Source organism: Boleophthalmus pectinirostris, unplaced genomic scaffold, assembly GCF_026225935.1.
Source record: "Boleophthalmus pectinirostris isolate CB_2022bp ecotype Guang Dong unplaced genomic scaffold, ASM2622593v1 HiC_scaffold_23, whole genome shotgun sequence".
Lineage (NCBI taxonomy): Eukaryota > Metazoa > Chordata > Actinopteri > Gobiiformes > Gobiidae > Boleophthalmus > Boleophthalmus pectinirostris.
In genome coordinates, this window is record NW_026571207.1 from 26,315,948 (window position 1) to 26,342,260 (window position 26,313).

A 26,313-nucleotide genomic window follows, 5' to 3' on the forward strand; every position below is an offset into this window, starting at 1 on the left:
AGAGAAAGAGTAATATAGGACTACGCCAAAAGCAAACCAGGACTAAACAAGAACTAGCACTTAGCCAGATTTCAGCTATATCAGCACTTGGACTTAACCAGACCTAAACAAGCACCAAAACAAAGCCAAACCACAAAATGCAGTCCAAGGCAAAACTACATCTTGAGCGTATAAATATAAATAGAGAATTAACCTAAGACTAAACCCTGGACTGAAACTGGACTAAACCGAGGCTAAACCAGGCCTAGAACAGGTCCAAAACCAAAAGTCATCAGGACTAAACTAGAGTCAAACCATGATCAGAACAAGACTAGTGTAAACACTCCACATAACTTCATAAAAAATTGATCAGTGGTTCAAACAAAAAACAGGAACTTTACCTGGATAGAATAAATATAACTCTTGGAAAACTGTTAAACAAGGACTAGTAATTACTAATAGGAATAAAATAATGATTAAAAACATCATAAATTGCAGTAAATAAGGTTGAACTGCCAAAGAAGTAGTTAGTATTAGTGACAGCCATTGATTCACACAGTCTGCTTGCCTGTTCATAACAAGCGATCAGTAATCTGAAGTAAGCTGGTCTAATTCAGGGGAAAAACAAGAACTATACTTGTGTAGAATAAAGGATAAACTAGGAAAAAGTGCTCAAAGGTCCTTGTGAGCTTAAAGTTATGTTATAATGTTGTTACCTCATCAAAAACATACCAGGAGTTGTGTTTTGTTTCATTCACACATGTTTGAGTTTGAGTTCAGAAGAAATTGAAAATTCACTGAATCACTGAAATTATACAAATGATTCTAGTGAATGTGTATGGGGTTTAAAAACACAGTACAGCACAGTTTGAGAGAAGAACTCAGTCTAAATATATAGAGTTTGTGTGTTTAAACATGTGAATGAAACAAAACACAACTCCAGGTATGTTTTTGATGAGGAACAACATAACATATATCAGAAAGTAGCATAATATGGGCCCTTTAAACAAGACTTAAACTGTTCAAATTGTAGTAAATTATGTTGAACTGCAAAAGACGCTTGAATATTAGTGACAACCTTTGATTCATACAGTCTGCTTGCTGTAGTTTTGTTGAACATCTATCATAATTACAGCGACTGGAGAATATTTGTCTTTGAACATTTACAGGACAGTACAGACTCCCCCACCTCCCATTCAGCTGAGTCGCCTCCGCCTCTGCCCACCACCCCTCCCCCCGAAGAGTACTACGAAGAGGCCGTCCCCCTCAGCCCTGGCACGCTGCCCGAATACATCATCACGAGAGGTTAGCGGCTCTTCCTCTGGTCTACCAAAGCCACTCGCTTGCATGGCATTTTTCTACCAAAAACCTCTCTCTTAACCCTAGTTTACTGTAATTTATATAAACATAGACATATAGCAAGTCAAATTACAAGGATTTAGTTACATCAAACACCACACATAAGGTTAAAATTCTAATTTGAATTCTCATGTTCTCCAACTCCAGTCAGGCCTGGTCCTCCAATAGAAGATGGTTATGAAGAAGCAGAAAACCACTACCCCACAACATGTATCAACTCGCACCGGAAGAATTCTTGTAAGTAACATTACAATTATCTATGTAAATGTGTTGTTAAGCAAGACACAGGAAAGTGGGTCTGGAGTGTTTCCCATAGTTCTAAGTGTTACTCCCTCCCCCAGGGTCTGTCTGATTTATGTGTTTATTTGTTTAAAATTGAGCCCCATTCGTTGCCGCCGTGGCAGACAGCTAGACTTCCTGTGAGTGCACAACAAAACAATTACAGCATAAGAAAAAAATAATTACATATAAGATTTTAAAAAGTACAAAAAGGTCAGAACAGTGCAGCAATAGAGCACATTCCATGAAAAAGCAATTAAAGGTCCTGTATTACACAAAAAGCCATGTTATAATGTTGTTACCTCCTCAAGAACATTCACATTATTGTGTCTGTCTGTCTACATTTGCAAAGTTTGGAATTCTCTGTTCCACCTTGTGATGTCATGTAGTGGCAGTGAACAAGTGAACAGCTTTAGTGAAGGTGTATAGAGTTTAAAAACACAGTGGAGGACCACATGACATCAAAAAGTGGAGTGTTTTCTGTCTGAGAGAAAAACTCTTTCTGTGTTAAAGCTTTGCAAATGAAACAAAACACAACTTCAGGTGTTTGTGATGAGGAAACAACAATACAACGTAGATCATTAAGTATCATATAAAGGGCCATTTAAACATTCGTCTAAAAGAACTAAGATGTCTTTTAAAGCATCTAATATTGCTTGTGTAGACACCGGATAGCAATCTGAATAGCATATCCTGTGCATATTTGTCTCTGGAACAATTATTGAGTACTTACATACTGTTGTTCTGCTTCTTGCCCTCTGTATCACCTTTGGTTTGTTGTGTACATCAAATAGCAAAACTAATACCCATCTCACCCCCAGTGTCTGTCTACAATGGTGTATGAATGTGTGTGTGCGTGTGTGCGAATGAGTGAGTGGTTCTTTGATGTGTCGTATGAAACTAATGAACCAGTGAATGTGTGCTGCTTCTCCAGACAACGACTCTGATGCTCTGAGCAGTTCTTATGAGTCTTATGAGGAGGATGAGGAAGAGCGCAGTCCTGGTGTCAGACTGACCCACCAGTGGCCCTCAGAGGAGATGAGCTCCATGCCTCCTGCCCGGGACTGTCGCATCTGTGCTTTTCTACTGCGCAAGAAACGCTTCGGTCAATGGGCCAAACAGCTCACTGTAATACGAGAAAACAGACTGCAGGTAAGTCTCTATTCACTTATTTCTATTTCTCCTGGATGCAGAAGTATTATTATTTTAGGTTATATAATGACCTTTGGCCTTTTCAAACAAAAAAATAGCTTGTCTTTCTTGGGTCTTTATATGTGGTAAAATATCTGACAACATTGACATTAAGATCACTTCAAAAACATTCTGAACCCTAACCCTAATACAGTTATTTTTTCTTTCAATCATCTTTCAATAATCCCCTGAGACATATTTAAAATGTGGTCTCTGGATCATGATTTAAAGAGAGGGAAAATGATGTTAAAGGTCCTACTTTTGATCTATGTTATAATGTGGTTTCCTCATCACAAACATACCTGGAATTCTGTTTTGTTTCATATGCACAACTGTATAACACAAACCCCTCATATTTAGGAATACTTCTCTCAAATGGAAAATGCAGACAGTGTTTTTAAACTCCATACCCCTTCACTAGAATGCGTTTCAGCCCTGGAATTTGCCAGTCTCTACTAAACGAGTAGGTAGCTGTAGCTGAATCCATTCTGTGTAATACCGGACCTTTAAACAAATCATTTTGATATCCTTCAAAAATTGTTGTGCTGTAGAGCATGTGTAAAATTACAGTGACAAATACAACATGTATTATATGTTTTTAGTGCTACAAGAGCTCCAAGGACACGACCCCCTACGTGGACCTGCTCCTGCCCCAGTGCACTGTGGTCTATGCCCCTAAAGACGGCAAGAGGAAGCACCACGAGCTGCGCTTCACTCTGCCCAATGGAGATGCTCTTGTATTGGCTGTGCAAAGCAAGGAACAGGCTCACCGGTGGCTCAGAGTGAGTATACATTATTTAGTATTTGTTTGGACTGAGGGAGAGTTGTAGGCTCAAGGACAGAATCAGGATTGGTGGGGAACAAGTGAAGCGAAGCGAAGTAAGAATATGTTAGTGTATTCAGGTAGTATTGAAAAACATGATGCACAGGGACATTTTGCATGAGGATCTGATAAAATGTAGACTTCTCCCATATGTGATATGGTCACTGTGTGAGCCACCATGCATAGTTGCATAGTTGGCTACATTGAATGTTTTCTCTTCTGTCCAAAATATGGTGTTTCTTTGTTACTGAAATTAAGCTGACAACATATTTTCTTCAGGTGGTCCGAGAGGTGAGCGGCCAGTCCACTGCCCCCGACGACACATCTCCGGTCATCTCGAGAAAAAACGAACTTGACAAGGTACAAGGTTTTGTTTTTGTGTGTCATTTTTACCCACTGGCTGCAATTTATCTTTATGACTGAGGTGTGGAAAAGTCAAGACAAGCTGTAATTGTGTTGTCAACATCAATTTTCCTTAACAATTGCTTTGCTCAAGTGTCACTGTGGAACAAAGGAGGGAAGTAAAAATTATAGGGCAGAGTTTGAGCCAGTTCTAGACCAGGTGATGCAGGTTGTGTCTATTGGCAGACTTTAAAATAAATTACACGCTGAATTTAAGAAGTTCATTTCATTTTTTTATTTTTTTTTCCAGAGGTTGTCAGCTGAGAGGAACACTTCAGATTCAGATAGCGTGGGTGTGTCCACCGGGGAAACCTGCAAAGAAAACGGTAAAACAAGTTAAACATGACTCCACATGAATTACTGTGCAAGCAAATAAAACTTTTACGTTACAACAACAGTGTTTGTGTTGTTGATGTAGGTAAAGTGAAGCGTGGGGCATTTGCTGCCGGTCGTAAAATCACACGAATCATCAGCTTCTCCAAGAAAAAGCCTCCCAGACCAGGAGCTGCGTTCAGTGACCCTCGACAAGGTCTGCCATCAACTAAAAAGTGGTTCAATAGCGTTACTTATGTAGCTGTGAGTAAAGGACATGCCTCAGAGTACACAAATTGCAAAAATAAAAGAGAAAGAACTGTTCAAATGTGTCTCCCTAACATCTGCCTATAATCCAGACCCACACAATTGAACCTATGGGTGCATTCACACTTGTACTTGTTAAGTTCTGGTTTGAAACTAGTTTAATCCTGATGTAGACTTGGTTTGGACCCATTCTGTCTGTGTAAGAAAGCATTTTCATTTGTAGCTTAAATATTATACAATACAAATATAGGAAAACAACTCCCAAATGTATCCTTTTCCAAAATTGTCAATAACCCACACATTTCACTTACTTACACATATTTTACTTACATACTTTCCTAAAACCTTTTCTCAGTACTGTATTTGTGTGTTTCTTTCCTTCCTGCAGGCTTCATGTTGGTACTAGTGAACCAGGTGTGGAGGGAGCAGTGGTGCTGTGTGTCCAAAGGATACCTGCGTTTCTATAGCGACAGGGGTGACGCTCGCACCTCTCTGCCCTCTGTCCCACTGTATGACTGTGAGGTGGTGCCCGGGCTGGGACCCAAGCACCCCTTTGCCTTTCGAATCATGAGGAACAGTAATGAGGTGGCTGCTCTCGAGGTGAGGTTTCATTCACAGAGCTACAGCTGACTCCAAATGGCCAATGGCAAAACTACCAACTACCTACTAAAGCATTTCATTTAAGAAAGAAGAAAAACTTGTTACACACCCATGTTTTAGTCTATAATATATTTAGGTATTCCCCATTTGGGTTGCATAATTAACATAACATTTACATTGAATAGAAAAAAAGTCATAACCACAATTTGTTACATGTGGACTATTCATGGGTTTCAGAATTATGAAAAATTATGACTGTTGCCACAGTGATTAACAATTTAAAACAACATCTTTTGAATGGAAAAAGTCTTCAAAACGTTGCATGTAACAGGAAGCTGAAATGAAAAGGCGTGAATACTTTTCACTTTGCAACATATTATTTTCACACAATATTACTATGGCAACAGTGCTAATCTTTCATCACTCTGAAACACATGGATACCTGCTTTTCCAATACAACATCAGGCGTTAAAGGGTTTGCCATTTGCGCGTTTCCATGGGGATGATATTGCCTTGCCTTGAATGTTCCATAGTACAACATTAAACTTACAGTTAATACAGTTACAGGTGTTTTTATTGCTCATAAAAAACATGCATTCATTCATTCAAGCAAGATACCATCTCCACAGATCAGACCAGTAACTTGGCCTGGTGGAGTTACATGCCTGCTGCCATGGAAATAGATATGCTTAATGCCATACTGTGGAACATACCAAGCAAAGCAAGAACATTTCCATGGAGATAAGCTTGTGGTAGTTTTGTTGCTTTTAGTTCTTGTTGCTATATAGTTTTTTCCCAATACTGGTACTTTAAAAAATGAATTCAAAAGTAAAAATATACGATCTTTTGCCTTAAATTTTCAGCTAACCTCTAACTGTAACTTCCACTTACGTTCTCTAGATCCAAAATGTCATCAAATCATTTATCCCCTGCCCTTCTCGTGCCCTTGTCTGTGTAGGCGAGCAGCTCAGAGGAAATGGGCCGGTGGCTGGGCGTCCTGTTAGCGGAGTCGGGGTCTCTGACAGATCCTGAGTCCCTCCATTACGACTATGTTGACGTGGACACCATCGCCAACATCCGCGACGCTGTGAGACACTCCTTCCTGTGAGTGGAACCTGCCTGGTTATTTAGTGTTTTATTCTGTACAGGGTCAAACTGAGGACAAAAATGACTTATCTAAATATTACGCTACATTTGTTTTCTTTGTGATTGTAGGTGGGCCACTACTTCAAGTTCCCCAGACTATGATGACGTCCCAAATGAAGACATGCAGGTGGGTGTAAGATACTGTATGCTATCATGGGAGATAAGGAGAGGAACAGAAACTTTTTAATTTACTCATCTAGAGTAAAAGAGTAATACAAAATCAAAACAATCTTGTAACAACCGCAAAGCATATTCAAATCTTATCACTGTTAAAGAAATACATCTTTTATAACAACTGAAAGCTCCAAAAAGCAAATAAGCAAAAGTAGAGTATTAAAAAAGCATTTTAAAAAGCAATATTTTATGCTTTGCACTCATGTAAATAGAAGTAAGAAGTTGGACTGCTAGATATATCACAATTGAATCAAAAAATGCCAGAGATAATTTATCATCACTAATGTAAAGGTCCTATATTATACACAGTTGATTCTTGTGAGTTTTAAATCATGTTATAATGCTGTTACCTCCTCAAAAACATACCTGGAGTGCATACGTGTTTGAGTAATCCTGGTTTGGTCTGTTCATGTCTCCAATGTTCAAAATGCTCTGTTCCATCATGAAGTAGTAGTTTTCAAGTTAACAGCCACCTTTTAAGTTTGTTTAGCAGAGATTGGAAATGCCAGGGCTGAAATTATCTAAATGATTCTAGTGAAGGTGTATGGAGTTTAAAAACCACATGATATCACAAAGTGGGAAAGAATGTTTTGTGTTTGAGGTATGAAGCCATCGTAAATATGCAGGTTTTGTGTGTTTGTACTTGTGTTTTGTTTTATTTTATGAGGAAACATCATTATAACATAGATGAGAAAATAGAATAATATGTGCCCTTTGAGAAACATAATTTCCTTTGCAAACAACAAAATATCTGGTCTTATTATGCAAAGTATGTCGTAACATTTACACTACAGATTTTTTCACCTCTGCTTCCGTAATGTTATAATGTACTCTATATGTGCCTGCATCTTCAGCTGTTAGTTCCCATCACTGAATTCGATACCTCTAATCATTTTAAAGCAGAACCACCAGCAGAGCCATGTTACACGCCTGTCCAGAGACGGACAGGGCACAAGGTGAAAAAACGAGGATGAAAAAAAAGTAGGGAAAATAAAGGGAAGTGTAAAGGGTGAGAGGAGGCAGGGGGTCATGGCATTTTTACGGCCTGTAAATTGCTGTTTTAACCCTAAAGACATGCTTTAGAAACAGCCCCCAGCGCCTGCAGCCTCACTCACACTTCCACACACAGTAAATGCTGAAGGACGGGGCTTTGTTTTATGGACTTTCCTGCCCTCTGCACATCCTCCGACTCGCGTGCTGCAAGGACATTGGAGGAATATGACTTTAAAGGTGCATTGTTTAACTTTTCTGCTGGCGTATCTGTCAAATGCTTTTCTCCGTGCTTTGTCTGGAATGTTTCACAGTATTGTATTATATGTATTTCTACCTTCATGGAAACCAAACCAAGATACAAGGCAGATCTGTGGAGAGACAACCACAATCACAGTCAGAATGCCTGTTTTTTGAGCTGTTTTAACTGAATAAATGTAAGGCAGAGCTGTTTAATGTCATATTGTGGAACATTCCAGGCAGAGCAATGACATATCCATAGAAACAAGCAGGTGATGGACGCTCCATCAGAAATTTTACACAATGTAGCTTGAAAACATGATGACTAAATCAAGACTGGCAAACCACAATCACTGACTTTCTTTGTAAAATGTGGTTGGATCTTTTTATCGTTTAGCCATCTCTAAGACGGAGCAATTTGTATGAAATTAAGAGCCTTCAGAGCTCTGATTATTTGTAGAAGTCCGTTTAGTTGCAATTAGAGATAGTTTATGTATCTCTTGAGGTGGATGGACAGGTCAACTTAAACCATGATTTAAGAAAAGTTAAACTAGGTAAGCAAGGTACAGTTAGATAATCCAAATTCTACAAATGAACAAATTATTTAAAGAACATTGGAATTTAAAAAATATTTTGAGTTAATTTGCAAAAACCGATATCTCAGTTTAGTTTTTTTTTTTCTTTTTGATGCCTGTATCTACACATATTATTAATAACAGTAGAAGTGAGTCAGTTTGTTAAAAGAAGGCGGTGGTTTTAAGATTAAATTGAAACCTTTGACATGTTTTTTTTTTGTTTTTTTGTTTTTTTATTTTAATGGCACTTCTGTTTTAAAAAATAAATTCCTTATGTAATTCAGTGTAAAATCCAATATATTGGCCTACATATTTTTTCACTATTACTAATTTATATTAATCTAACTAGTTTTTCAAATCTATTTACAATGTCCCTTCCTCTCCCTCCAGTCTGAGCAGTGTGGGGACCATGGCAAACGGCGCTCCAGTTTCTCCAGCAGCGACTCAGATCGGACCAAACCCCCCATCTCACTCAAGCGAACAGGCTCGAGTAAGTCCTACCCTTATAACTACAGCTTTACTCGTCTCCCATATAGATGAAAAATCACGCTGGCGCTCGTCCAACTCTGGCTGGTACATCCTGTCAGCACAGAGAAATCCCTGCTATAAAACCTTAGCTTTAATGTGGTTTGCCCTGCTATCCTCTCGATCATCTTCTTCAGTTTCAATCTAAAATATATCTCCCATTTTTCCATTGTGACAGTTGCTTTCTTCCATCTAGATAAAGCAATAGGCCCAGTAGCTCTCTGTAAAGAATATCTGTGTGGTCACTGCGTTTTTGGTCCTTTTTGCCACATCAAAGAACAAGGAGTTAGAATTGAGTTGTAACCTAAGATTTATTGGTTGGAAGCATTAGCTGTGACACGACCTCTCTCTGCGGGAGTGCTTGGTTTTTATTACTCTATAATTTCCAGGTTTCTTGTTTGAAATAGAAAATAGGTCAAATTCAGCTAAAAAAAAGTGTGAAATTCAATTGATACGGACATTGATCTAGGTGTGTCTAAGTTCTTTCTTCCCATAACCCCAGTGACCTTTTACTAAAGCTTCCTGCTCCCTGATGTCTTCTTCACTTAGATTCCAACCAATATGGCCGCTATGGGAAAACGAGAGCGGAGGAGGATGCCAAACGATACCTGAAGGAGAAAGAGGAGCTGGAGAGAGAGAAAGACGGGATAAGAAAGGCGCTGGTGGTTCTGAGACAAGAGAAGAAAGAGCTCAAAGAAGAACTGAAGATGGCTCATGGTAAATATCAGTTTACACAAAAAAAAAAAAAAAAAAAGTGATATGGTCTATTTTAATAATAAAGACAGTGAACGTTATTAAATCAAAATGTCTAAAAAATAATAAACAACCTCTGATTTTCACCAATAATACACTTGCAAATTTCAGTTCACATATTCAAGCCAATATTTGGTTGATAATGTATTTTAAAATGTGCAATAGAAAAGAATACTTTTATTGTCAGCCCTATACTGTGAAGTTTAAAGCTACCATCAGTTGCATTCTCACATATCACCACTAGATGTTATCTATGTTACTGCAGTTTGATATTGTGCCAGCTTTGGCCTGACAGAAGACAACAGAGAGCACAGGTGAGACAGAACAAAGGCCAGGTGAGGGGAGGGGAACAATTCTCATATCTGCCATCTACTGGTGAAACAAACAAAAAAAAATCTAATAAACTTACGAATGGTAGCTTTAATAATAAACCTTACTTTTAGATACAAGATAAGGTTATACATGTTATGCATTTCTAATAAATTCTAGTATGAGTTTTTAGGAGGTTCTCTTGTAAACATAAACAACAAAAACTATATTTATTACCAAAAATCTGATATACAAATAATGAACTCAAGAATGAACTTGACTGCAATGTTTAAAATGTTTTTAAACAACACTTCATGTTTAGTTTCCATTTTTAAAACATACTGCACAAAATTACAATACTTATTTTGTTACGTTGGTGTGTTATTGATGTGATTCTTAAAGTCTACCCTTTTCACCTGTAGTCCCTTGTGTAAATATATTCCCTTACTGCTGGGCTACAATCCAGTACAAATCGTCTGATCTTTATTTCTACTTATTACATTACATGGACATAAATATTGCCCCTCGTTGCATCAGAGAGCTCATGTTTTTACAGCCTGAATAAATGTGTTTTTAAATTAACTAGAATGCTTTGATATTCTATTAATCTGACACCACCTCCACAGTTCTCCCACAGAGAGGTAGAGGGAATTTATTACTCCGTGGGTTCTTTTCATGTTTTAAAGGACCCATACTATTTTATTATCTATGTTATAATATTGTTTCCTCATCACAGTTCTTCTCTCAAATGGAAAGCACTCCTTGTGATGTCATATAGTAATAAATGAGGTGCTCCACTGTGATTTTAAACTCCACTTTCACCACACAGCCTTGGAATTGTCAATCTCTTCTGAACTAAACGGTAGCTGTTAACTTGAAAACTACCACATGACATCACAAGGTGGAACAGATCATTTTGACCTTTAGAGATGTAGACAGACTATTAATAATAAAGCATTATTCAAATATGTGAATTCAACAAAACACAAATCTGGGTGTGTTTTAGAAGACGTAACAACTTTCTAACATGACAAAGCTCACAAACAAAATGGGATTAAATGTGTGCAATCTGGATTTGTTTATTGTGCAGAGAGGAGAAAGCCCTTCCTAAATAAGCGAGTGGCTGAGTTGGATGAGAAATGTCGAGCCAAAGAAGCCGAGCGGGTGGATCTGGAGCTCAAACTGACCCAAGTGAAAGAAAACCTGCAGAAGAGTCTGGCAGGAGGAGGCATGATGTCCCCAGTGCAGACCAAACCACCAGTCAAGGTAGATTTTAGGGACTTTACCAGTGTTTAGTCTATCATTTTATTTTATTATCTTTTTTTTTTTTACAAATTTTGACCTTCCTTCTGGATCAATAATGTATCTATCTCTCTGTCTAAATAAAAACTTAACAAAAAGTAATCATATGCACGAAAAGTAAGACTAAAATTAAATTACAATTTTGGGTAAAGTAAAAAAAAAAAATCCATTGACTAAAAAGGACTAATATTGTAATTATTATTATATTTTTATATTTTAATCAATAAAAAAAAAAAAAAAATCCCCATTCCACTTTTCCACATTTTTAACTGCAGACCATATTCAGTGTCTATTACAGTTTAAATATATTATCTATATATTTTTTTTTTTGTTTTAGTTGACCATATTAGCATTAACCTTTTTTGTAATTCAAAACAAAAATATATTTATCTTACAAAATTTGGATTAGAACAAATTTTTCTTGTCACAATGAACACTGACTCATACATATACTTATTTATTACATTTTTCTGACTTTATTTTGTATTTCCAGGCATCTACCAACAAGAAGCATCAGAACATCTACATAGAGGGTTTACCTGTGAACTGTGCGGCTGAGCTGAGAAGGAGACCGCCGTCTGTTTACGCCTCTTCAACCGGGACAGTCATGCAGAAAGCAAAGGTAATCATCAAAATAGATTTCCACAGCTGCTGCCATAAACGTTTTAACATTTAGAAAGATGGTGAAGCAGATAGTTCTCAGTCTTCAGTGATTATCTTCTGTGCCAGTCCAAAGCCTAGATAAAATGTAAAGGCTGTATCAAGGCTTTTAAAACATTATTTTGAAAGACTGTAAAGAGACTGGACTGAATACATTTGAATTACAAGAAGTTTTAATGCAGAGAATTGTGATAGATAAAGAACTGTTTTAGCTTATAAATAATACTTTGGTAGTTTTAATATGGGAAATAGCTGATGTTATTGGTAGTGGTAAAATGTGATTGTATTGTATAGTTGTAATTAAGTGTGGTTGAGTAATCTATTTTATTTATACTTTTTCAGGAATGGGAATCAAAGAAAGGAACTTAAGAAACAGTTGCAAGAACTACAAAACAGACGCATGGGGTGGGATCATACGCCGAACATTCCTTGTGAACTATTGTGTATTAATTGTAATGAAAGACTTTGACCCCTAGGTGGAGGTACATCCCTCTTAATATTTACTTGTTACATGAATGAGGTAATTCTCGCTGTATTCAAGTGTTGGCATTGGTTCAAGTTGGAAATAAGATGATGAATTGTGTTTTGAAAGTAGTTACGTAAGTGTGAATAGCGTTTTTAAGGGTGAAGAACATTTAATATTTAATTGGCATGTGGACAACAGAGGAATGTGATGGAAAAAGAGTGGATTTAAACCCGGAAGTGCCTTTAATGTGTGGATATGTCTGTACATAGTGAAAGATGACTACTGTTTAAATGTATTTTTGTATTGACTTTCATACCAGAACATCTTAAAACGTACAGTATATGTCAGGGCTGTTCAGCTGCATGCCACTCAATTACTGCATTTAAATTGACTGCACTTATCAGTTTCTCCTACTGAAGCTGGAGGCTGGGAGACATTTATGGGAGCTAAACCATAACTAGAAATAATGTGGTTTCAGCAAAAAACTGCAGCAGTGTCTGTGTTTAAAGATCATATACTGTACGTTCCTGCTTTATAGTGACTAACAATATGCTTCTCATTCAAAACCATTAAGTTCTCGTTTCAATATTAACATAATTGTAAATCTGTGCTCAGTGTGGGAGATTTTTGCACTTTACTGTCCTCTGCTCGCATCAAAGAGCAATAATGTAACTGTATGTCTTATTTCCAAAGGTTTTAATAATAAATTGTATTGTTGAAATGCAGATCTGTGTGGTTATTTTAAATTTATAAACCTATAAAAGTAGTAATAATCTCTATTCTTGTGTGACAACTACTGATACTTGCAATATTGAGTTTTTAATAGATTTTGGTGTCCACATTTCATTAAAATTACTGTATCTTTATAACAGTTTTAAGCTGGTACAAATGTAAATAAAATGTGTTTTCCAAAAAATACAACAGATCAAATAGTTTAAAGTTACGCTATTTTTCTGATCTATGTTATTATGATGTTTCCTCATCACAAACATACCTGGAGTTGTGTTTTGTTTGAACTAAAGGTAACAGGAGCTTGAAAACTTCCACTGCATGATCAGGTGGAACAGAGCATTCTGAGTTTTAGAGATGTAGACTGACTAATAAACCAGGATTATATCAAACGTGTGAATGAAACAAAGCACAACTCCACGTATGTTTTTGATGCGGTAATGACATTATAACATGTCTAAAAGCTCACTACAATCCATTTTGTGTAATGTAGGATCTTTAGGTTAAGTCTAAGTTAAATGTTGATTGAATTTTAGTAACAACTTTTACCATAAGGACCACAATGGAGTGTAAATTCTGTTTTTGGAGGTCTGAAGCCTGTACAAAAGCAGTGCCTTTTCAAATGCTAGTTTGTACATGAACATTCCCACAGTTTTGCCAGACCACAATGCATCAAGATACATAACAGAGAACTGATAGAAGCTGCATTTTAGAACAGCCCGATAAACCACAATGAGATTTATGAATGCAGTAAATGAATATGGAGAAGGGGTGAGCTGAAGTGGGGGAGAATACTGAGGCAAGCGCTTTTGACAGCAGATTTCAAATAATCGCCACAAATCAAATAAACATACACATTTGTAGTGAACGCTACGCTCAGGTGCTCTTTTGCAAGTTTTGTAGACACACGTCACTTAAAGGGCCCTTGTAATGCTATTTTCTGATTTTCTGTTATGATGTTGCTTCCTCATCACAAACATACCTGGAGTTGTGTTTTGTTTCATTCAGACATGTTTAACACACAAATCCTGTTCTTTTTTTTTAACGGAAAACAGTCTGTTCCACCTTGTGATGTCATGTGGTAATACAGAAGTGCTCCACTGTGTTTTTAAACTCCATAAACCTTCACTAGAATAACTCATTTCAGCTCTGGATTTGCCCATTTCTATTGAACTAAAGGTAAAAGGAGCAGTTAAATTGAAAACTACCACGACATGACATCACAAGGTGGAACAGAGCATTTTGAGCTTTGGATATATAGACTGACTAATGATAAAGATTTATTCCAGGTATGTTTTTGAGAAGGTAGCAGCATTCTAACAGCTCACAAGAGTCAATTTCGTGTAATATAGGCCCTTTAAGTGGTTTGAGGGCAAAGTGATTTTTAATGAACAACAACAGCAGGTGCAATTAAGTTTATAGCTCCACACTCAGCACTGTCAGCCAGAAAAAGTACAAATGTCATCTAGTCCTTGAGTACATCACAGACACACATTGCCTTCAGTTTTTGGTAGTCAAATGTTTAATATGATTATGATAAACTCTGAAAAATTTACAATATGAAATGAAATAAAAGCCACTTAGTTATGAAGGCAATATTTGCAGCAGAGTAGCCTACAGAGAATTGTAATTCAGGCAGCGTTTAATATGATTGAAATTACTGATTTCAATAGTATAGATATACATGCTCATTTGTCTGTATAGCCATTAACCCATCCATACCTAATGAAAGCTTTAGCCAAATGCACAGCAGTTTGTATGGTACAAAAAAGCGCTAAACCATAAACATTTTTACAGTCTCCCATTGAAGATCCATTATGCGGAGGTAGAGCAGCTTGCAGATGGTAAAACAACTGAGGCAGCATGTTTTTCTCATTGTACTTAGAGGCAGAGATAGTAGAGCCAGTAGAGAATATTCACAAAGAAGAAGGCGGTTGGGAAAACAGTGCGTGCGTGACGGTCAATATTGTGCGGATTTTCAACTACAAAAACTGCAGCAGCGCGTCGAGATGCGTCTTTCACCGTGGACAGACCGCAGCCCTGGCCCTTGGAGCTCTCCTTGGCCTCCCCGTTCATAACCACTTCCTGGGTGGGTGACTGCTCCGTGGTGGGTTCCTCTTGTGTAGTGGACCTGACTTCAGGCTGCTGTTTCGGCTGAGTGGAGCTGACTATTGGGATTGCACCATTTCCTTTGGACTCGTGTAACTCCCTCAAAAGATCCTAAAGGGGAAAGATACAAGATTAGGTTGTAATTATCTACAGACAAGCTCATTTTCTCTAGTTGTTATAGAAATGTTTTGGGGGTTGCAGGATAATCTTCTTAATTAAAAAGCCTACTTTGCTGTTATTTTGTAATGTATTCTTTTAAATCGTTCCTTTTTAGGCATTCTTTGAACCCAATTATCAACTCAAGTTAAATTCTTTGGCAAATTACATGTTTTTTTTTTTTTTTTTTATTGTGTTGCTAAAATTGAGGAAAATACCTTAACAGGAAAAAGGAACAAAGGCAATGATTAAATTGACCCATTGCACACAGAAGGTAAACTTGAACTTAAAGCTACCACCTACAAGTTCATTGGAATTTTTAGATGGCAGAAGTGAAACCTGTTGCCCCTCCCCCTCACCTCTCTCTCTGGTTTTCTTCAGTCAGGCCAAAGCTGGCACACTATCAGATTTACCTGACCAGCCAGAACCGCACGCTTTGACAAAACTTTACAAAGACGAGTGGATCTGGAGCTGCATCATGTCTCAGTGATTTAAGGTGTGATTGACAGACGGATTAACCAATCAGACAGCTCTGTTTGTGTCAAAAACAAACATGGCTGTTTACCCCAAAAAAGAAAAAATCTAAATAAAGGACTGAGAAACAGCGCAGATTTTTACAGAATCAACACTCAAAGTACCAAACTGTTACTTATTTCATGTAAAGGAAGTGATATATTTTGTTCTGAATTTTGAAGAGGAGATATCTTCCACATTTGAGACACGTGATACAAATCTATGGTCCAATTCCTGTCCCTTCTGGATTCAAACAGAATGTAGAAGGGACTGGCTCAGGCAACTATCAGACAGCAGTAAAGCAGAGAGCATCTAGTGGTGATATGTGAGAATACAACAGGGGCACGTCTCCCAATCTGATTACAGATGGTAGATTTAATAACCAAAAAATGTAAACACTAAAAAAAATAAATATAAATACTGGAAAATATACAGTAGAGAGAAAAATATCTAGTCTTTCTCAGAAACATTTGGCATTATCTTAAGGTAACTTGTTTTTAAGGACGACAATACTGGTCCAGTTGAGGAAAACATATTTTACATGTTACTTTCTTCCTATTAATTAATTAATTTATTTATCTACTTATTGTTTTAAAGCTACCAGTATGATTTACACTTAGACAAACTTTACTGATCCAAAACTTACCCTGTGTATCTCCTCTATTGTCTGGTGCTGCATGGTGTAGAAGTGGGCGCAGGCGTACTCCAGCAGAGCTCCGAAGATGAAGGTGAAGCAGATGCCCAGGTAAACGTCAATGGCTTTAATAAAACAGTTGGCGTTGGGCAGGGAGGTGCGCGCTCCCATCATCAGAGTGGTCATGGTTAAGACAGTGGTCACTCCTGGAGCAGAGATAACATTATATTAGCGACATCATGGGAAACACTACAGAGGAATAGCTTTGTGTTTCTCTATACGTGTGGTCCAATAGAGAAGCCAAAGCTAGAGCAGAGATGAGGAAAAAAATAATACCACAATTTTCTTTCTCACAATTCAACTTGGAGCGACTCAGACAGACACAAAGAGAAAGTATTAGTAGTTTTATTCTTTGGTGCTCAGACCCCAGCAGAGGACATTCTGATGATAGGCATGGTTGGTTAGATGTTTAGCAAATTTCTTCCCCCAGGGTCTGGACACTGGAGGTGGTAGAGGTGAGGCCAAGGAGACTGAAGGACGTGATGTGAGGATGAGGGTAGCCAATTGGAAAAATGGGTGTGGAACAGTGTCAGTGTTTGAGCACAGAGCTGCAATAAATAGTGAAATAGTGAATCACAATATGACACTATGGCCAAAATAACTGATTAATATTTTATTTTTAGCACCATATCGCCTAGCCATAGTAGTAACTTTTGGTAAGTTGCTGGAGCTGAAAGAAAAAAAAGAAACTAGAGACATCCAAATGAAGTATATAGGAAGCCATAATTAGAAAAGTCCTGATTAGATTATAGATTCGGTGGGAAACTGTGATAATTGAGTGGTTGAAACAGTAATCACTCTGCCATTATGCACCCACCAAAATAGAAAGTACACAGCTCAAAACTACACACTGAGAAGTGAACGGATCTATAGCCATTCCTTATTGAGAAACTTATGGAAACCATACATCTTCATAAGGATTGTACAGTGACTGATTTGTCATACTTGTAGCTCATTAAGTTATGGGTGTTGGCTGTATTTTAAATGTTACAATATGTGTAACTATCATGAATGCATACGCTAAAGTCGTAGAAAGTAGAAAGTCCACATTTTTAGCTAATTAAACAACTTTAATATTGCCCTATTTAAGTTGCCCTTTCCAAACCCAGTGAAAAGATCAAAGCCATAAATCTTGGTATAGGCTTTATATGTTAATATCTGGAGCACACTGACGGTAAAACATCACATAGAAGAGCAAGTGTTAAAGAGGAAGTACGGACCGATGCATGTCCGAGCGGGAACAGAGGACTGGCTGATCCAAAAAGACACCCAGGAGAGCACCACCAGGAGGATGGAGGGGACATAAGTCTCCAAGATGAAGAAAAGCACATTTCTGCGCAGGGCAAAATGTAGCACCAGCTTTGGGTAGTGCCCTGCAAATACAAAGAACAAAGAATAATACAGTTACTTCATGCATTTATAGCTTTATGTGCCTTGTGTCTGTCTTATGTCTTATGTAACTGTATTTAGCCTTCCTTTCTGGACTCTAAACCTCTTTAAAAGCCCCATGACCAGGTTGAAAATGAGCACTTTTGCTATAAACACTTAAAACAATACATCTGGTCTAATCCAACATTACTGCTATGGGCATATTTAAAAAAAAAAAAAAAAAAACATTGCAGTGCTGCCTTGGCTTTTTGCTGCACATCAACTAGACGACAAAATAAAGAAGACATTGGAAGACAATAATGAACAAAACACTTTAAACAGCTTCATCTTAGAAAGTGAGGATGTTTATCTTTCAGTTATTTGTAAGTGAGCAGAGAATACCCAATACTGTTAGAAATGCAGTTGGATAAATTCACCAAACAAAGACACCTTGACGGAGATTTTAGTCAACAAATTAATTTGATAATAAGGCAGAATTGTGGTTCTCAAGCACCAAGTATCACCAAGAAAAGATTTTGCCTTGCGAGTACCATCAGATCTTAACCAGGTCTATAATCCAAACCAAAGAGCCAAACCAAGAGCTATGGGGAACAGAAATGTAGATAAAATGTACTTGAATGAACTAATCAAAGCTAGAACAGCAACTATTTATCAACAATAATAATTCAAATAGAGTATCCTTCTATAGAAAAATATATTAAAGGGCCCATATTATGCTGTTTTCTGATCTATGTTTTAATGTTGTTTCCTCATTACAAACAGACCTGGAGTTGTGTTTTGTAGGCTGAGTTCTTCTCTCAAAACAGAAAACACTCTGCTCCACCTTGTGATGTCATGTGGCAATACAGGAAGTGCCCCACTGTGTTTTTAAACTCCATACATCTTCACTAGAATAATTTCGATAATTTCAGCTCTGAAATAACTACTGCTTCTTGGCATCACAAGGTGGAACAGAGCATTTTGAACTTTGGAGAAGTAGACAGACTAATGATAACTAATGTGGGAAGATGCCCTTTATTGTTTTTGTTGCATGGTTTGTGTGCGTTTCAAATTATTTTAGTTTGTTATGATTTGTTTTCATTGTATGTATATTTGGGTTTCTGTTTGCAAAGGGCTGTGTTTTTTTTTTTATTATGTTTAGACCACAACCCCAACCTGAGGAGCGAGAGGGACATTGGCTGCGCACACCTGTTGCTTATTGCGCAGCACGGGACGGAAAGTGGGTCAATTGGGGAGTGTTAAAAGGCAAGTTGGACGGAGCGGGCCGGAAAGGATACGGTGCGGCGACAAGACGGGGAGTACACGGACCTAGGGCAGAGAACGCAGGCGTGGGACGCAACGGTGTGGCGTGGAAGAGCTGGAGACCTTTTATGTACCCTCCCAACGCTTGGTGTTCGTGCAGAGCGGCTGAGGGAAAGCCGCTCACAATCGGTGAGTCCTAACACGAAGGGTGGGTACATTGGGGGGGAGCAGTGTCACCTCCCCATTGGCGACTACTTTCCTGACAGAGCTGGCGGATCGGTGCAACACGGCCCGGGGGATCCAGGTGGACCTATTGGACACAATCCGTGCCTGGTGATCGAGCGGAGCGGCTGGGGAAAAAGCCGCTCCAAATCTGAGTTTCCCACACAAGGGTGGGGCAGCGCGAAGGGGTTCACGTTTTCTCCCCACTGGCAGCTCTCTTCTGTGGCAGGGCCGAGCCGCGGAGTGGAGAAGGCGGCCAGGGGAGCGTGCGTGGAGGGCTACAACGCTGAAGCCGGGGGGAAGGAGTTGGTTCCAATGCTCTGCCCTGGATAAACTCTTCAGCCTTCTTTTTCCTTTTTTTTTGTTGACATTTTAGCAACTGTTAATTGTTTTAGCCTAGGTTCAACATACTTTTAACTGTGTATTTTATTTTTTTATTTACTTAACTTAAAGTTGTAATAAATTCACTGGAATTGTTTTTAATCTCTGGTTTTAATTACTGCTCACCCCTGGGTATTGAACCCTGGCCTTTTTATTGGGTCCTAGTCCCCCTACTAGGTGGCGTTGTTGGCAACAATATTTAGAATTTGGTTTGGGATCTTTAATAAAGGAAAAATTGAGTGCTACCCCCGGCCCCTTTCCACTCGGCCACACTAAACTCAAACATTGGAATGGAACAAAACACAATTCCAGGTATGGTTTTGCGGAGGTAACAAAATTATAACCACAGACTGCATAAAAAAGTGGACTAAGTGACTATGACGTTCAGCGCCACTCGAATGTAGATTGTGATGCTGACCATTACAGGGGCGAATGCGGAGTCAGGCTCTATATTATGCATAGGATTCACTTGACGGACAGAAAAAAAACACCAGGATCATGTAGAGTGGGTTAATACAAACATGTTAAGACCAAAATGATGAGGCTCGCAGCAGCAGTTACAGGGAGAGGGGCGACAATATTCCAAAGTTAGTTAATGGGAGCCAGGGTCAGTAGGAGCTGGAAGAGCCCACATGAGAATTTCGTATTTGTAACGCAGCTATGTATATATACAGTCTAATATTATAACATAGCTTAAAACTCAGAAGTCCCTTTAACACAAATAAACCTCCAACACTGCATACCTGGATCATCTTCTTCATAATCAGCATAAGGTGAGTGCTCCTTTATGACTCCCTACACCAACATGCGCAGAGGTACTCCTGCAGTGTCAGCCTTTTACAGCGATAAGACTGAGCAGTGGTGCATAGTGTTAGTATACATTACCTGTCTCATACACCGCCTCTGCCACAGTGGTGTAATAGCTCTCCACACTGTACTGAGCCAGCCGCAGTGTGTCCAGGCCTCGTACAGAATCATTCCCTCGGGTCCAATAAAACACAACATCCTGCAAGTTGTAGCCCCCTGAACATAGAAACAACGTAAACACACACGCCTACATCAACTTTTCAGTATTCTATCCTCCTCCTAGCCTCCCTTAAAGGTGCACTGAGTATCTTTTCTGGTGGAGGGTCCATTAAATGCTTTTTTTCATGGAGATGTTATTGCTTTTTCTGGAATGTTTCACAGTATAAACCCTTCTATCTTCATGGAGACCAAATTAGACCAAGTTACAGGTCAGATCTGTGGAAAGGCAACCCCGCTCACAGTCAGAATGCCTGTTTTTCAAGGTATTTTTGAGTAATAAAACCACCTGTGATTGAATAAATGTAAATTAGAACTGTTTAGTGTCATACTTTCTAGACAGAGCAGTGCATATATCCATAGAAACAAGCAGGTGATGGATCTCCAATCAAAAAATGACTTAGGGTGCCTTTAAACATGACAGATGCAGCTGTTCAGCATTCAGTATATATTCACTATACACACAAGAGGAGCTATGAGGATGAAGATGGATCTGTGGTGATGAGTGATGAGTGAAATGACATTGGTTTGACACTTTATGTTCAGATGGTGGGTAAATAATACATGCGGACTACTTCACAGATACTACTCACAGCTTTCTAGTTGCAGGGTGCACTCTTGACGGTCCATAGGGTACTTGGTAAGATCCATGTTGCAGGCTATGGTAGCTGTGATCCTGTTGTGCACATACATAAATATTGATGAGGCCTTTGATACTGACACATGGAGATCAATTATGTTACGAAAGCAAAGAACTTCAACAAGTCCCCTATGTGTCAATATATGTATATACTGGGTGTTTTAATTAGGTATTGATCAGAAGATATATGTCAAGATTCACCTACACGTCAGGGTGGGAGTCCCTAGAGTTTTGGTTTAGAAATACTTTGTACAATATTATTTTATGTTTCCTGTTTTTATTATTATACCTATCAGTACACAGATGGAAATATGGACAATGCTACTCCATAATATGAATAATGTTTCCCTATAGAGACAGTCATATGAGAATAAAGTGTCTGATGTGAGCTGTGATGTGTGTCTCCTCCAAGTCCCTGACCGGCTTCATATCTGTCCCATCAAACCACTGATCCCTAAAAATATATTTCCAGATGGTTTCATGCTTTATCTTGACTTTATCTAAAGGGATCATGTTACACTATTTTCTGATCCGTGCTATAATGATAGACTGTATAAAGAAGTGGACTACGGTAGTGTCATGTCACCCATAGCTCCACTCACATGTAGCTTGAACGGTTACAGAGGATGAGTAGGATTTTTTAAAGGGACAAAATAGCAGGAAAAACATCGGGATCACATAGAGCGGGTTAATATGAACATTTTAAGACCAAAATGGTGAGGTTTACTGCAGCAATTACAGAGAGAGGGACCACAATAAATATACAGGCTATGGTCATAGTGCTGTTCATCATCAAAAACATGCCTGGAGTTGTGATTTGTTTGATTCACACATATTTAACAAAAAATGTATATTTCTTCATCATGTTCTTCACTCAAGCAGAAAGAACAGATGATGTCCTGATAATGCAGGAAGTGCTCTACTGTGTTTTTAAAAGCCATACACCTTCACTAGGCAGGGACTGTCAATCTCTACTCAACAAAAGGTAAAAGGTAGCTGTTAACTTGAAAACTACCACTACATGACATCACAAGGTGGAACTTTGGAGATGTAGACAGACTAATTACGAGTTACTTGAACATGTGTGAATGAAACAAAACACATCTCACAACACAAGTTCACTAGAATCAATGTTGTGTAATATAGGACCTTTAAACACCCAATATTTTACTAAATAAAGTTTTGGGGGTTTTGTTTTTGGTTTTTTTTTTTCAATGTACACAATATAGTTTTAAGTCCATAGTTACACTTCATAACTCTACAGGTAGGGGTACACCACCTGTTTTGTCATAGCCTTACCTAGAATGTTCCACAGTGTGGCATTAAACATAACAGGTGTCAGAAAAGTTACACAGTTAACCTTTAAATCATACTTTGTGCAACATCCACCAAAAAGCAAACATATTAAGTTGTTGGTTCTCACTGCATGTTCTCCATGCTTTGGGCTTTATTTAAAACTCCATTCTGGTCTCCATTATTGAGTTGACTCAACTATTTACACTGTAGGAATGCAGCGTGGTTCTACTGCTAAACACTAGATACAGTGATTTAACTGGAATTCCCAACCAGTCCACTATTAAGGGACCTGTATTACACTATTTTCTGATCTATATTACAATGTAGTTTCCTCATCAAAAACGTACCTGGAGTTGTGTTTTGTTTCATTCACACATGTTTCACACACAAACCATACATATTCACCTTGTAATGTCTTTGTCTTTTTTTTTTTTTTTATATATCAAAAATGTATTTATTAAAGGACAAATGGTAATACAGAAAATAACATAACAATATACACACAACATAACAAATAGAGTACCGGGGGAGGCATACATGAAAGAAAAGCATAATCGCCACTGTTACATTCATACAAAAATATTCATGGTCATACAACTTTCATATGTCAGTACAGCTTTTTTGTTTACATTTTTAGAGATAGAAGATAGGTATAATTCTAATTGCTTAATTAAAACAGGAAAAAATAAAGAAGTGTGAGAGAATTTACATTTGTGAATATAAAATTTGCCAAATACAACAATTAAATTAATTGCCATTCTTTTATTTGGGTCTAAGTTCTTTTCATGTACACCAAAAATAATATGTTAAAATTTTAATGAAAAGTTAGGGTCAATATGATCTTTGATAAATTTTAAGCAGTCTTTCCAAAATGTTTTAGTATTCACCTTGTAATGCCATGTAGTAATACTACCGCTATGACATCACAAGGTGGAACAGAGCATTTTCAGCTTTGTAGATGAAGACAGACTAATAACGCAGGATTACTCAAACATGTGTGAATGAAACAAAACCCCAACTCCAGGCATGTTTTTGATGAGGTAACAACATATATACATATAACATCTCACAAGAATCCTTTTTGTGTAATATAGGACCTGTACTTTATGGACACTTTAAGGGCTGACACAAGAAATAATAAGTCTAATAAGAGACTCAATTTGCGCAGACATGTACATATGACTGAAGACAAGTGCTCTCCTTTAGAAAAACTCAAGGCCGTATCCAAATTAGCATAAAAGGCATAAAGTGAAATGCGTTGGATTAGCATTTCTTTGCTTTCTGAGTGCTGCCATTATAAACTAATTACCGTAATGCGTAGAGAACAGTGCCATTGCTGAATATGCGAATGAGCCTGTTTTCCACTGTCACATCATGTAGGAAGGAGCGCTTGGAATCTGGGATAAAAGTATCAGGAATCCACAGCAGAGATACAAGACGCCCATCCACGCTCACACTCTCGTTTCCTGGGAATACCAACCGGGAGTCACGCCACCTCTGACGCAGAAAAATTGTGGCTGTGTAGTCCTAGTTCAAAGAAGAGGGGGAAAAAAAATCCAATTTACTGACCTCTATCAACGTACAGTTAAAAATATATTGGAAGAATCTATACCATATTGATTTCAGAGATAGCATCGATACTGGCGATATCCAAGCTCATTCCAATCTCCACAGGCCCCACTGGGAATTGAAAAACAGTACAGTTTTTCCTGACACATAGAAAACACACTGATTGCTTCCATGTTGAAAAATGGCTTCATGTTACAGACAGGTTTTGTTTGATTAAAGACTGCTGCAGGATGACAGCTCGCAACCATGATAGAAAAGGACTGTGCAAAATATCGGATTGAATCAAAATAAAAATTGAAGTGAATTCGCAATCTGGGTTGGCACAATGATCAAATCACATAGGCTGCAATTATTTTGATACTACAATTTTATCAGGAAAAAACAAAGTATCCTGTCTTTTCGTAGAATAATCTAGTTCAGGTTCAGGTGACTTTTTTGTTTGCAACAATTTTCATGTTTGCCGTCATTGCACATTAAAGGTGCACTCTATAACTTTTTGATTGAGGTCCGTCACCTGCTTGTTTCTATGGATATGTCATTGTTCTGCCTGGAATGTTCCACAGTACGACATTAAACAGTAACATCTCCATGAAGAAAAGCATTTGACAAACCCTCCACCAGAAAAGTTACACAATGCACCTTTAAGACAATACAGACACATTCAAGCATTGACGCTGGCTCAGAATCACAGTCGAATAAATATATTAATAATATAAAACAGAAGAATACAATGCTATGATTTGTGCATAAGAATAACTGCTGAAGGCACAAAGCTGCTCTTATGATGCTTTGTTCTGCAGTTAGACTTGTACAGACTAAAAGGCATGGGGTTCTTGGATTAGTTTATCAGTTCATTTTCCAGTCGTCACTCCTGGAGCTTGTTAACAGTGTACACTCTTTTTAAATAAATGTAATCGTTTTATGTTTGTTTTTCCTGAAAATAGTGCATTTTTGTGGTTGCTTTTTAATTTACTGTTTTATTGCTTACTTTCAGCATCACTTTAAAACCCTTCCTTTTATACAGTCCAAACTATATAATATAGCATGCTGTTTCCTCTACATTTATATAACAAATTACTATTCTACTGCACATCATCAATATTGTCTAGTACGTACATGTTTAGACTTCAATCTAAAATGCATGGGATTGTTGTTTTAGTTTATCAGTTCATATTTCAATCATATTTCAGGTAATACTCCTGGAATAGTTTGCAGTGTGCTCTCTGAACAGAATCCTACTTTTTAAAAAAAATTTCCCCAAAAGTCATGCAGCCCTATAACACAATATCTACTGTTAGAAGCAAGAAGTGTGCCCCTACCATTGAAATTAGGCCTGAGGTAGCGGTTGTATCCCTTCATCAGCTTTTGTATTGTAGGTAGAAGTTGGGAGTCGTTCCATTCGCCCCAGTGATTAGAAGTGTGCATGCAGTCACTGATAATACAGAAGAGGCAATGACTGCAGGCAATTAAAATGAGGACTCAAGAACTGAGAAATATGCCGATGAAGCAATGAGTTTCTCTGGAAAGTGACAACACCAGTACAATAGTTCCATTAAAGTGCTAATCCGTGTTTTACTCACCCTTGCGCATAGGTCATGTACAGGATCAGCGGGATGTGAAGCAAGAAGGGCATAGTGATGAGTCTGGGTCCCTTCCAACAGAATAGAAAGAAGATAAGACTGGCAGAAATCTTGGGTGATTTTTTTGTGTATATCATTGTACATTTTCCTGTGGTTTATATGGAAATCGGCAGTGATGGGAAGAATACTTTCAAAATGCATTTAGTTAGAGCCAATCAGAGTACTGTATTCTGAATACTTTGAATGCTTTCAGGCAGAGTTCCATTTAAATTATAGTGTAACAACACAACACAAGACTGAAAACTGTTATTTATTGTTGATCATGCACTCACCACAGGAGCAGTGTTTATAATTTTCTCATTAATTCTGTGCAGTTTGAAGCCTACATTCGTTGACCAAGCACTGCCATGTATTCCTT

At 38.0% G+C, this 26,313-nt stretch overlaps 2 protein-coding genes across 4 annotated transcripts in view; one reads left to right on the plus strand and one right to left on the minus strand.

Annotated features, from left to right (window-relative positions):
• afap1l1a (actin filament associated protein 1-like 1a) overlaps positions 1 to 13,073 on the plus strand; it is a 38,746-nt gene extending 25,673 nt beyond the window's left edge. For 2 of the 3 annotated variants that reach the window (XM_055159635.1, XM_055159634.1), the window contains exons 5-19: positions 1,149 to 1,284; positions 1,486 to 1,575; positions 2,552 to 2,769; positions 3,411 to 3,590; positions 3,911 to 3,991; positions 4,284 to 4,359; positions 4,452 to 4,562; positions 5,001 to 5,212; positions 6,171 to 6,316; positions 6,428 to 6,485; positions 8,728 to 8,827; positions 9,412 to 9,579; positions 11,015 to 11,190; positions 11,720 to 11,848; positions 12,229 to 13,073. In XM_055159635.1, the coding sequence (XP_055015610.1) occupies positions 1,149 to 1,284; positions 1,486 to 1,575; positions 2,552 to 2,769; positions 3,411 to 3,590; positions 3,911 to 3,991; positions 4,284 to 4,359; positions 4,452 to 4,562; positions 5,001 to 5,212; positions 6,171 to 6,316; positions 6,428 to 6,485; positions 8,728 to 8,827; positions 9,412 to 9,579; positions 11,015 to 11,190; positions 11,720 to 11,848; positions 12,229 to 12,255 (1,908 nt within the window). In that variant the 3' untranslated portion in view covers positions 12,256 to 13,073. The remainder of the gene's footprint in view (positions 1 to 1,148; positions 1,285 to 1,485; positions 1,576 to 2,551; positions 2,770 to 3,410; positions 3,591 to 3,910; positions 3,992 to 4,283; positions 4,360 to 4,451; positions 4,563 to 5,000; positions 5,213 to 6,170; positions 6,317 to 6,427; positions 6,486 to 8,727; positions 8,828 to 9,411; positions 9,580 to 11,014; positions 11,191 to 11,719; positions 11,849 to 12,228) is intronic. The other variant, XM_055159636.1, reaches the window with a different exon arrangement.
• A 1,889-nt stretch (positions 13,074 to 14,962) lies between these two features.
• Positions 14,963 to 25,948, minus strand: gabrp (gamma-aminobutyric acid type A receptor subunit pi). The gene is made up of 9 exons (XM_020927127.2): positions 25,896 to 25,948; positions 25,635 to 25,771; positions 24,359 to 24,426; positions 24,056 to 24,273; positions 21,404 to 21,486; positions 20,673 to 20,810; positions 17,774 to 17,926; positions 16,506 to 16,699; positions 14,963 to 15,301 (listed from the first exon to the last, which is right to left on the minus strand). Exons 1-9 carry the CDS (start codon positions 25,946 to 25,948, stop codon positions 14,963 to 14,965), a joined length of 1,383 nt encoding a protein of 460 aa, XP_020782786.1.
• Positions 25,949 to 26,313: the final 365 nt, after the last annotated feature.

What these genes read in the sequence shown, in the direction of transcription:
- gabrp (XM_020927127.2), bottom strand. Translation starts at nt 25,948, where the DNA reads ATGCCCTTCTTGCTTCACATCCCGCTGATCCTGTACATGACCTATGCG. An exon ending in CTATCTCTGAAATCAATATG is followed by an intron (nt 24,274 to 24,358) that starts GTATAGATTCTT and finishes TCTTTGAACTAG; the next exon opens with GACTACACAGCCACAATTTT. An exon ending in CACCCTGCAACTAGAAAGCT is followed by an intron (nt 20,811 to 21,403) that starts GTGAGTAGTATC and finishes TTCTATGTTCAG; the next exon opens with GGGGCTACAACTTGCAGGAT.